The sequence below is a fragment of the Cornus florida genome, unplaced genomic scaffold (assembly GCF_030987335.1).
Source record: "Cornus florida cultivar Cherokee Brave unplaced genomic scaffold, ASM3098733v1 CherokeeBrave_3.0.0_Hap2_Chr11, whole genome shotgun sequence".
NCBI lineage: Eukaryota > Viridiplantae > Streptophyta > Magnoliopsida > Cornales > Cornaceae > Cornus > Cornus florida.
This window is the reverse complement of record NW_026775581.1, coordinates 125,874,331-125,886,886: the sequence shown is the minus strand read 5'-3', so window position 1 is coordinate 125,886,886 and position 12,556 is coordinate 125,874,331. Positions and strand designations below refer to the sequence as shown.

The 12,556-nt window shown below is 36.3% G+C and overlaps 1 protein-coding gene across 1 annotated transcript in view; it reads right to left on the bottom strand.

Annotated features, from left to right (window-relative positions):
* LOC132280907 (uncharacterized) overlaps window positions 1–6,709 on the bottom strand; it is a 73,158-nt gene extending 66,449 nt beyond the window's left edge. Inside the window, exons 1-3 of the mRNA XM_059782662.1 lie at window positions 6,230–6,709; window positions 6,039–6,135; window positions 1,645–3,854 (exon numbers count right to left, since the gene is read on the bottom strand). Of these exons, the coding sequence (XP_059638645.1) occupies window positions 1,645–3,854; window positions 6,039–6,135; window positions 6,230–6,510 (2,588 nt within the window). The 5' untranslated portion in view covers window positions 6,511–6,709. The remainder of the gene's footprint in view (window positions 1–1,644; window positions 3,855–6,038; window positions 6,136–6,229) is intronic.
* Window positions 6,710–12,556: the final 5,847 nt, after the last annotated feature.

Below are 12,556 nucleotides of genomic sequence, written 5' to 3'. Positions count from 1 at the left end.
CAGAGAAATAGTATATGTGGCATATCAATTTCCAACCTAAATCCCGAAAAGGAGAAAAAAGAAGAGTTAAGTTGAATAAGGCCAGGCCGGGAAAGAGGGAAGCAAAGATAGCACGAAGCACAATGCTAATATTGCAGATTCTGCCGTGGATAGTTCCCCTGCTATGCTGGTCCAACACATACTCACTGCCTGAAGTTTAAAGATGAATATTTGGAAGAGATTTAGTATTTTTAAAGCACTAAAGACATGAACCAAAGAGTTGAGTAAGCTGGCATTGACGATGGAGATTGCATGAATGTGGTTCCAGCCCCTACAAATTCATGCTAAACCACACCCACAACAACATCGTGCTGCACACAATACCAGTAAATCAATGTCGCTTAATATCTACTACTTCTGGTCGATATGAAGGTTCTACTTAAATTGATAGTGTTCCCACTAATTTCACACATATTATTTGGTTGAAAGCGCCTCTTACATTGTGACGTATATTATTGTGTGAAAGAAAACTTATATGTGTAACAAGGAGGAAATCACCACCAACACAAAAATTGAAGAACTAAATAAAGTCAAGAAACTAAGCCAAAACAAGAAGCTCTTAGCAAGAAGAAAGTTTGAAGGTGAGAGCAAAGAAACCAAGGTTATATATGCTGTTGTAATGGAACAAAATTGGAGAAAATGGATGCTGAAGTGACCAGTCTATAAGAGTGCCTAAAGAGGTTTTCTCTAATGTTGCTCAGATAACTTGAAAAATGGTTTGTCACCCACATGTGATGTTAACCACTATTAGTTAAAGTCTCTAAAACCCCTACAAGAAGTTCCAAGCAAGGAAGGGATGCTGAAGATGCCTACTCCAGCCAGAAGTATGAGTCAAGGAGAGTAAGAAATAGAGCAATGGACAAATGATAGTGAGGTGCCTCGGTATTCCTTCAATTACTCAACCCAAACTACCGGGTCCAACCACAGGTCTGCGTCGAGTTTGGTCCAGCTTGAAGTTCTGATATAAAAAACAGAGCAATAAATTGGCAGTTTTTTAGCATTTCATATCACTTTTGCTACAAGGGACAAACCAAATTAAAATTTTCCTCTGTAATATACTATATTATATTCTAATTAAAAGTATAATCTTCCACATATTGGCATAATAAAAAATGCATTACATGTGAAATTATTACTGCCTCAAATTGGACAGGTTTTCTTTGAGCTGAGGTAGCATGTTTATGAACCCAAGTCTAAACTCAACTTAGGGTTTAATGGCCCTGGCCCTGGCCCAGCCCAATCCACAAAATCGATTACGCTGGCTAAGTTTGAGCCACCCCAACCCAAATGTGCAGCCTTACCTGCTTCCAATTGGTGATTTCCATTAAAGTAAGAAGTTAAAATCCCTATGAAACAAAGGGCTGAAGTAACAATAAAGATCAGAAAATTTTCTTATATTTGATAATTTTTCATTATCATCTGAAAGATATATATATAAGCATCAGGAAGATACCAATTCCAGGATAAAAGATTGACAGGAAAAGGTTCAGGCAATTTGAGTCACCATAATAAGCAGCAGGAAGATTAATAAATTTCCTGCATCTTGAGGTACCAAGTTTCAAAGATGAATAAAATTAAACAAAAATAGAAGATTAAAAATCCTACCTCAATGATGATAACCGAACGATTGTAGGATTTAGAACAATGATTTGGTTCTGTTGATTTTCTGATGAGTCACCAAAATAAGCATTTAAACCATTTACTTTTAGGTACATACAGAGTGAAACCAGCCCATGACATGAATAAATTTCATTATCAGATTTGGGGATTTCAATTATTCGAGGATCCATCGACCCAAGGCAATCTGGTCCCGCATCATCCAACCCTGAACACCCACTTGATCCAAAATCAGATTTCAAAGATGGCCAAACAGCAAATTCAATGTTTTGGACGTCAAATACAAGGTCTGGTGCAACTATAGGATTCAGATCTGCATTCCCACCATGAAACCATTCCTTTCTCATTGATATTTGGATGCAAGGACCAGCAATGAAAACACCAATTTGAACATGTTTCACTGGAAGCATTCTAAGCATTGTCACTTCATTTCGGGTAGTATATGATTCGCACTGACCATCTGAATCAATCACTGGTGAATCCTCAGATGTTGTTGGAGAGGGTGAAAAAACCTTTGTCCTCCTGCAGCTATTAACCCAGCAAATGGTATGTTGCATCTGTCTAAGAAGTAGAGCAGTTGATAGTAGGGATAAAAAATCCAAGACAAAGTTCAATTTTCCCACTATCAAACTGCATTTCCAAACCCCACTATTTAGATTGTTGAGGCCATGATCTGTCAAAAAGCTTTTAATCTCACAGAGAATCCATGGATTTTCCATATACTGCATCTTACTCCTTTCAAATTCTGCGCAAGACTTTTTCCAATTTAAACACATTTCACTGAGAAGTTTCTCCAAAAACGGGATAGAAATCCCTTCAGTGTCATTGGTAGAACTAGTTCTAGTATCAGCAGGACAAAACATCTGTGCAGGCTCACCCCATAGAATAGTCTTCGCATCATCAACTTCCTTATTCCGGACTTCTTTCAAATAACTTTTATTATTATATGAACCATCTTCAACAACAGATGACAAAATCTTCAAGTGCCCACATGTAAAGAAATAACACTGTTCACATATGTTTTTTGTGTGTGTTAAGAAAAATGCATCAATTGAAAGACAAAATGAAAGTAACTCTGAATATGATATCCCAACATCTGAGGCTAGGTTCCCACCAGCAGGAGGCTGAGCTGCATTTACTGGAAAAACCATGATTGAAAATTTTCCCATGCTTAGACTGAAGCGACGCTGTAGGCAGGAATCTTCTGAAACAACCCCACAGCGTCCCATATTTTGATGGTCAGTAGAAAACTTTTGCAGAAAAAGGGAGTGTATAATTGCATTGAGTATGCTGCAAATTATATTCCAAATAAGTGCTAGCCTTGGAAGGATCTTCTGGAAGTGACTATTGACTAGTGATTCATTGGAATGATCTTTGGCCTGCTGAACATCCAATGCTACTCTATAACGGGTTATTCGCCGTGCCTGTGCAATAGCTTCAGCAGGAAGAAGCTTCTCAAATTCAGAAATCAAATTCCATTGGCTTTTAAGAGATCTTGAAAATATGTTGTCCTGGGACATCATAACAACAGATCTTTTTATAGTGTTGTCCGTAGGATATCCAACTAGTAAAAGTAGATTCTCGTAAGCATGGACATAACGTAACCATAGACAAACATCATCAACTAATTTATGCCATGATAATCTAGGAGTTGAAATCAAAGAACAAATTCTTCTTGAAGCTATTTTCCACAGTTGCCTACCACTTCTAGCACACTTGGATTTATTGGATGAGAGTCTGTCAAATGCTAAGATAATATGAAGGTCTAAAGGAGAAAATAAAAATCTCAATTCTGGTATGCTGAAATTGAAGTCTATAAGCTGAAGATCTTTCAATTTGATATAAGTGAATAGGTCCAACGAAGGTAAGACATAGCTGATGCGATCTTCACTCTTCAATCCAATCTCGAAACCTCTCATGTCAAGACTAAGAGTGCTCTCTTTCAGAGGCAAAAAGAGTGAAGTTATGATCCCTCTAAGGAAACAGCCATGCTCAATATACTGAGATTCTGCATTAACCTCCTTTATCTCCCACAAACATGCAAAGGAACTATTTAGGATCGGAAACAGCACTTGGAGATGAATGTCATGGATCTGCAATCGGCAACGATTAAATATAACATTGAGGAGAGAGGTTGACCAAGAAATCGAAGGACCAATGTCCGAAATCCTCTCCACCATGTCATGCAAAGCACTACCCTGAAATCCATAATAAATTCAGTGATTATGGTTGAGCTTTGCAGATCAAACAAAATCTATGTTAGTGCATGCAAAGCAAGTTGAAAATTAGAGACCTAGAGAATATAGCACGCTGTTTGTGAGTTTCTTAATGTATAAAAGATATGAGTCATCATTACATGAACCAGATTACTCTGAACTATTGTTCGATACCTGATGGATTTGCAAATATACCTAAGTTTAGGCCAACTAACAGAACAGTTGGACTCATTTTGCATTTATAAAGTGTCCATCTGTTGCAATGGAAGTCCTTTGCAGGCAAAAAAGTCATGGTTCAAGGACTTATATCAGGACAATATGATTTTGCATGTAGCATTATTGCAACTGGGGGTGCACACGGATCTGTCAAGCCGTCAATTCAATCTGAACTATGTTTGGTTCTGTTCCATAGCCCAATAGTTCTGTTCCAGTTCCAAAATTAACTGAATCATTATAATTTATTATGTCAAATCTCAGAGATCACATAACCAAACCAAACCGTGATATCACACGTATATATAATCGCTTTCATTTGGTTGGTTGATAACATTTGCTATGATAGGCTCGCACCACAATAATCAAGGTTATATATATATATTTTTTCAAGCCTTAACCCTCATTCACATGAACACCTTCATAAAATATATTATCATTTTTATTAGCATATTAGATTATTGCTATATTAAAAGGGGGTTTTAGAAGTTGCACTCTCAAGTCTTCAGTAAGTAGTAGAGGAAATTTCATCTCAATTACAAAAGATGGATTAAATTAGACTTCATTTAGGTGGTTCGATTTAGTTACAATTTTTAGGGAACCCTTAGGATCGATTTGATTCTAGTTTATCATCTAAATTGTAACCAAACAGAACCGTAATTGCAGCTGACAGTTATTCAGTAACATTCCCTTCTCCCTTTATTTTTCTTCTGCAAATGTTAACATTTTATGTTAGTAAGAGAGCAATTATTCTTTCCTCCTCCAACTTTGTCTAGATAATTATCAACTTAACTATACAAATGTTTTTCACAACTATTTGGCAATTGGCTGTCAAGCAGGCATCGGTGTTTGTAGTCCAAAGCCACATTGTGATATGCCTCTCTATTGATTTTTCTTCTTTATCTTTCTTTAAAATTTGAACAAGTGTCCCATTGATTTAGACTTGTATTCTCACTCAAACCCAAATAAGACCAACCATAGATATTGTCCCATGCGTCCAAGCAATACAATATTATATGAAGGGAAAAAAAAAACATGTAGGTGCATGTATGCAGTGAATAAAAAGAGAAAGATGCCCATATGGTCAGTACAGAAAAAATAATAATAATATTAAATAAATAAATAAGAAGAAGAAAAAAGAAGAGGGAAAAAAATGGGATTTTGCTATCACTTTCTGGACGCCAATTTGAGGTATTTCACTCTCAATTTCATGCATGTTTGCTATATATTTTCAAAATATATGCTTCACCGTTCATACGTCGATATATGTTGGACCTTGATTTCAAAAGCATCTTGTTTATATGAAAAATATTTGTTTATGAAATTGTTTTTACCAGCTCTCAATTTGACAAAAATATATATATTTAGATGATATATACAGTTTTGGAATTATGAATCGATGGAAAAACATGGATTGGTATGTGGGTAGGTGACGGCATCCATGATGGCGGATGCCTAATTATAGCTGAGAATGAAAGCTGAACGGCCAAGTGCCTGATTACGCGAAGTGCAACAACCACATGGGGTTCGTAGGAGGGATGTCATCTATATATCTATGTATTGTTTTGTATACTGATAGTATATTTTCCAAGCTCACCCCTCTCACTACTTCTGAGGTTACGGAGTTGGAAGAATCATTTTGAATGAAAGTTCATAAGGTGGATCGATATGTTTGAAGTTTACTGAAATATGCAATTTATTGAGGTTGAATAATTTTAGATGTAATGAATATTTTTTTTGTAAATTTATAAAGGGTGATAAATGATTTTTGTAAAAGGAGATAATTAATTATTTCCAGAAAGAATATTAGTGTAATTGAATATTTAGGAGATTATTTCATAATCAAACTTCCAATGCCTGGTTGACGTTCGTTCACGTTATTTTGGGTAATCGGGGTTTGCGGGTGTGCAAAATTATAGGATTAAATCAAAGATAGAGTGTCAAAACAAATACCTGTGGATCAATTTGAGCAAGAACCTTTTTCATATCCTCCAAAAACGTATCAGTTGGTTTTGGTCTCGGTCTCAATCCTCTATCCTCGTTCACTTCTCTTCAAAAAGAAGACAAAAACCCAAAAATAAAAAATCAGAAGTCACCAAGAATAAATAAATTGTAGAGAGAAAGCATCGAGTCTACTGACGTACCCTACTGATAGAGTGACATGGACGCCGTGAACTTCGATTGCGAAAGTAGGGACTGACCAGTATGATACTCGAAGGCTCAAGCGCTCGATTCTGACGTCTTTGAAAGAAAAAGGAGTGGACTCATCGAGTAACTGGTTGAGCACCGAAGGATCGAAGCTGAGGTTCTTGGCGATTCCATGAGAACGAAGAAACCCTAGCTTGAATTCCAACTCCGGTTCTTGTCGAAGCCATGGCCGCAGCAGAGACGCCAGCCTCCGTTGAAACAAGTCGTTAAAGAACATTGCTCAATTTGCGATTAAACCTACCAGGAAATAAACTGTGTGTAAGGTTTAGATTTCGCCATCGAAGAACTGAGAGTTTCTTGAGATGCAGATTAAAGAACGTTCGAAAATGGAATTGAACAAAAGGGAAAAGACGTTCGCGGGGTTTAAGCTTAGAAGTTGAGCGGTTAGTAGATGAAAGGAGATTTGGAATCGAATTGATTTATTTTTGTCAAGATCAAGATTTTAGATAGTACAAGACAAACTAGAGCTTGGAATCTACAAAAAACGACGTCGCCTTCTGAAATCGTGAGGCAATTCGCATGAGATCAGACCTACGATGTTCTATTCTCTTCTAGCCTGATCAAGATCACGATCACGATCACGATCACGATCATCATTGTCACAATAAAAACTTCCTAATCGACTAGCCGTTGGATTCCACCTTTTCCAACTTCAAATAACTTCTTTCATGAAGAAATTAGGGTAAAGTGCAAAAAATAAACACCTCAATTATGTCTAAATTTGAAAATTACCCCCCCGGCGAATTATGTTTTGTGCATAAAACCCCCTAAATTGTAACATTTAGTTGCAAAATGCCCTATTTTCTTACTTATTTTTCACTAAATAACCATAATACCCTTTCTTATTGAATTACACTTGATATATTTTTCCTATTAAAATAAATTATAAAAAAATTTCATACTAATTTGATGAAATATTCTCCATTAAATTTGCATAAGTTTGCCTTTAATTTTTTTAATTAATTATTTAAATAAAAATCTTAAATACAAAATTTTGAAACAATTTAAGTAATTTCTTAATTTTTATGAATATATTGCACTAAAAAGAATATATTTTTTATTTACGTAATTTATTAATTTTTTATGAATATTGTTTGAAAAAGAAGATATTTTTTTACACTAATTTTTTTTAAAGTGAGTATAATAACTTTTATTATACTAAGTTAATCATTTTAGAAAATGATAGCTACAAATTTATTTTTTTTTTCCATTTTTATAATCAATTGATACTGATTATAAAATTAAGGTAAATGGTATTGATAGGGAAAAATAAACCTACCTTGACCTAAAAATAGAGGCAACTAAGTGTTGACCAGCCACCAGACATCTTCTATTTTCGAACGATAATATTTAGTTATCAAAGATAAAGATTTTCATTGGATAAGAATAATGACATTTCTTATCTAGGATAATAAAAGACGACGTGGTTCAACAGGATAAGGATAACCTTGATACAATTTGAGAAAGTCAAAGGAGTAAATCATATCCCGACAAATCTGGCAACAAACGATCTCCTCTGATCTCGCAAATGAACTAAGGGAAAATGGCTATAAGAATGAGATCCTACCAGTCAATAAAGGTACAACAAAAAATGATTATTAAATCCCTGCCTTTCTTTTATACCTCCGGTGACTGACTTGATCGTCGGAGAACTCTTGGCAAGCACCACACCGGTGCCGTCAAGTTTCATCGACCTTTTGCTCTTTTCTTTGCAGGAAAACGGTTCCGTATCGAACCGCGTGAATTTCACCCTAAACAGTTGGCGCCATCTGTGGGAACGATGATTCCCTTAAATCAATAAAATTACTCGGTTAGGTATATGCACTTGTGTAATACCCCTAGTTTTCAAAAGGATAAAAAGGAAATTTAATTTTGTTTTTATAGCATTTTGATTTAATTATGTGACTTATGTGGTTTATTTGCTTAGTTGATTTAGTGGGAATTTATTTTAATTTAATTGGTTAATTGACTTTATGTATTTGTTTTATTTAATTGGTTAATTGTAATTATTTATTGGTTGGTTTTATTTAATTGTTTAATTATGATTAAATTTACTTATTTGATTTATTGATTTTAATTGACGTGTCTTTGGTAGTTTATATTTGGTAGCTTTTATAAGTTGTTTGGGTCGTAGGGTTTTATTATTTTTGTATAATTAGGTCGCCGGCTTATAGTTAGCTGGGAATTAAAAAATTAGGTCTTAGTAAGTACTTATATATATATAATCTTTTACGTTTGCTAGGGTGAGGAAAAAAACCAAACCCTATTCACGTATTGTGAGATAGAGAGATACAGAGGCATGTAATGATGTCTGAGGGAAAAACAGAGGGGAGTTTGAGACTAAGAGAACCACCAAATGGGATTTCAGCCATGGACTATGGGTTGAACCAAGGAAGGATAGGAGGAGTGTTGTTCGTGTGAGGAACCAAGGAGGAAACAGAGAAGTTAGAACAGTGTGTGATCGCCGAAAAATCTAGGAAGACGGTGTAAAGATTTTTAATTCAAAAATCTCGAAGGTAAGTTTCATTCTATCTCCTTCCTGTAAACTTGTGTTCTGTGCATTCTATATAGTCTCCAGGAATTAATTAAATTTTTTAAACTGGTGTTTAATGCATATTTGCGGGACTGTAAACTGATTAACGTATAAATAACTGAGGTTTGCTTTCTTTCCATAAACTGTTTGGATTATGTTTTAAACTCTAATAAATTAATTCAGAAAGGAATGTAAGGAGTTTCTAAGACTGTTGGGACTTATCTTGCACCTTAGGAACTTTAAGAAAACTTTTGGAATAGAGGATGGAACTTTACCGGAATCAAGGAAGACAAACAGAGAAACATAAACTGTTTTTGCTTTCAGTTTAGATTTTTGTCAATTAATTCACAATGGAATTGGAGAAGTTTCTAGGAGTATTTGGGCTTAAATTGAACCTTGAAAATTCTTAAGAAACTTAGAACAGACAATTGGAATTTCCGCCGGAAGCGAAGACGAAGAACAGAGGAAGCAGAGAGTGAAAAACGGAGGCTGGGGAAGTGGAGGCGGCTCCACACTTCAATGGAGGTGGCTCCATTGAAGTGGAGCCGGCTCCACAAAGAGTTGAGGCGGTTCAACTTAAAATTGGAGCCAACTCAACTTAAAATTGGAGGCGGCTCAAATTTTCTAAATGCCCAGTACGTGGGTTTTTGTGGTTTTTCTGATTTCAGGGGCTTAAATGAAATTAATGGAAAGTGGCGTGGGGTTTTAGATGTTTAAAATTAACCTATTAAAACCATAAAATAGTTAGTATATGCTAGTGTGTTAATATAAATGGACATCATGAATTTAAAAAAAAAAAAAATTAATGTGCATGTTGTCCAGGAAGAAGAAAGTCTTAAATTTCTAGTTTGGTTAACCAATTGAATGGACTGAATTGAAAGATATTTTAGGGATGTTGTACCAAAGATATTTGTAATATATTTAAGTTCCATGAGGGTTCATTGGGTTGTGGTTGTGGACGTCATGTAATTTAAATACATTGTTGCATGCTGTCAGGAGTGGAGGAGTTTTATTTGCCGGTTTGTTTTAACCAGTTTATTTTAGTAAGTAAAAAATACCATTGGGGTTGTATATAATGTGTTGTGAGACTTCTTAGTTGACATATTATGTCAAGCACAGGTTTTAACATGGAGGATTAAAAAGGACGTCATGTAATGAAACAATAATTTTCATGCCGTCAGGGATTAAGGAGGATTTTCATTACTAGTCTTTGTTTTAATAATTTAAATGAACTAGTATGAGAGTATGGTTAGGGATGTCTAATATAATGTGCTCAGCTCATATTTCTGATAGTCATTATACCATGGTGTGGGTGTTAATTGATGAACTATTGAAATTTCTGTTTTGTCAATTGGTTGGATATGGATGGTTTAAATTGTCTATCAATGCTTTAACAATTTATATGGAAGTTTTATAATTATAATCATATACTGGATGCATAATTTGGTCATACATATAATAAATTGTATTTATGTTTATTTTGGAGTATGGTTGATGAATATTTATTATTAATTTGTCAACTATATTGGATGGAGGATGGTATGCACCGGTATGGGACGGTGGCATACTAGGTATAGATTAGTTCAAACACTATAACCTACCTATTCTGGATTGAGGTGTGAATTTACCATAAAGGTTCAGTTCCACTTATATTTGTGTCATATCAATTATGAATTGAATGACCTACTTTGGTTTCTGGATGGATTGTTATACTTATATCAGACCACTATAGAAGAGGGATGATATTTTGTATTAGGAGTATACGGACTTTATATACATATCATTATGGTGCCATGGTATGAGCTTGAGTCTCAGGACCATGGTTAGGGTGCGTATATCGCCTAGGATGGATAATTGGACACAGGTGTTGTTCCCTGGTAGGTCTAGATACACATGACCACGGTATGTGCGATTTGCATGGTATCTCTACTCAGGCTGAGACAGGCCTATTGGACTAGTGAGCGTCCTATAGTGTGTATCTATATCTATATGGACTATTTTAGCTATTGCCGAGCTATCTAGGATGTATCTGCGTATCGGGTTTATGTATGGATTGTAGTAGTATGGAACTTGCATGTGGGCCTGACCCACTCTTATTTTTCAGGTGTTCGTCAATACCAGGCTTAGAGCTTGATCGTGTTGATGCAGATACAGACACTCACTCTTCCGCTTACATAGGACTTCCTTTCTATTTTGGTTTTGGATTTTTAATTCTGTAAATTTTTTTAAGGATTTGGGATAGGGGTCCACTAGGTGGATTCCCGAGTTGTACGGATTTTAATTATATTAATTTATTATTTAAGGTTTGAGGATTTTCATTTTAGATTTCTTTAAGCGAATTATTATTTTATTCTTAAATCAGTTTTTATTCTTACTTGTTTACATATTCACAGTTGGTATCCCTCGGATCTGTGCTAGGATTTGATCACCCGTGGCTCTAGAAACGAGGGGTATCATAACTTGCGGTCCGATATGATAACTGGAGAAGAAACATCGTTGCAGGGATCCAGTCAAAGAGAAGGGTTGGGTGAACACCCAGATGTCCCGAATGACCAAGAACGGCTTGCAGCGTTAAAACTACAGGTCCAAACTCTGAATCAGGGTATGGACCAGTTGATCCAGCAAAATGCAGAGACCCTGCAACATCTTATCCCAGCGGGACCACCATCTCAACAAGAATTATTCGACCCAAATACTCCAAATCTGAATGATGGGGGAAAAAACGATGAGGACCGAGAAAACGATCCTCCTCACGAGTTCGAGGCAAAACAAAGCCAAGTCGAAAACCGACACAGAGAACCTCCTACTCCGCCTCCGCGGAATCCCCAGTCTCAGGCAGGCACAACCTTCTGTGTTAAGGAAAAGACAGAGAAAGTTACCTATTTTGACCTGCAGATCGAGGATCTTAAGGTGAAAATGGAATATGTAATGCAGGCTATGAAAGGGAAAGGTCCTGCCGCCATAGATGACCTGGTGCAGAGGACCAACTTGCCATTCAGCCCTGCCGTTATGAAAATGCCCATTGCCTAGCAAGTTCAGAATGCCCTTGTTCGAAAACTTCGATGGGACCAAAGATCCCTTCGGTCACCTGGAGACCTTTCAAGCTCTCATGCATTTATACGTCGTGCCAGATGAAATCATGTGCCGAACTTTTCCCACTACACTTAAGGGATCGGCAAAAGTTTGATTCAACAAGCTGAAACCAGGAACCATTAACACCTTCGAAGAACTGAGTAAGCAGTTTGTGAGCCACTTCATTACAGGTCAGAAACATAAGAGGTTGGCCACCTACCTACTTACTGTGAAGTAACAGAAGGGAGAGTCGATCCGGGAATACATCACCCGATTCAACACAGAGATGTTGCAGGTAGAAGAGGTGGATGACAAGGTGACTTTGACCGCTTTCATAGGAGGACTCCAAACCTCCAGATTCTTGTTCGCCTTATCTAAAGAACCTCCCACCAGCATGGCAGAGTTGTTAATCAAAGCGTAGAAACACATGAACGTTGAAGATGCCATGAATGCACGGATGGGAAAGGAAGAAGAGGTCAGCCCCTCTCCCCAGGGATGAAAAGGTTACCAGTTATAAGACATCATTTTTCAGCCAAAGCGATGAGGAGGACTCATATGAGTATACCGACTAACAATTGTCTCATAGCTGGAATTAACCTTCTCAAGTCATTCAAAATAAAGACTAGGGGCATCTCAGTTAATCATTTTAAATGGAGGA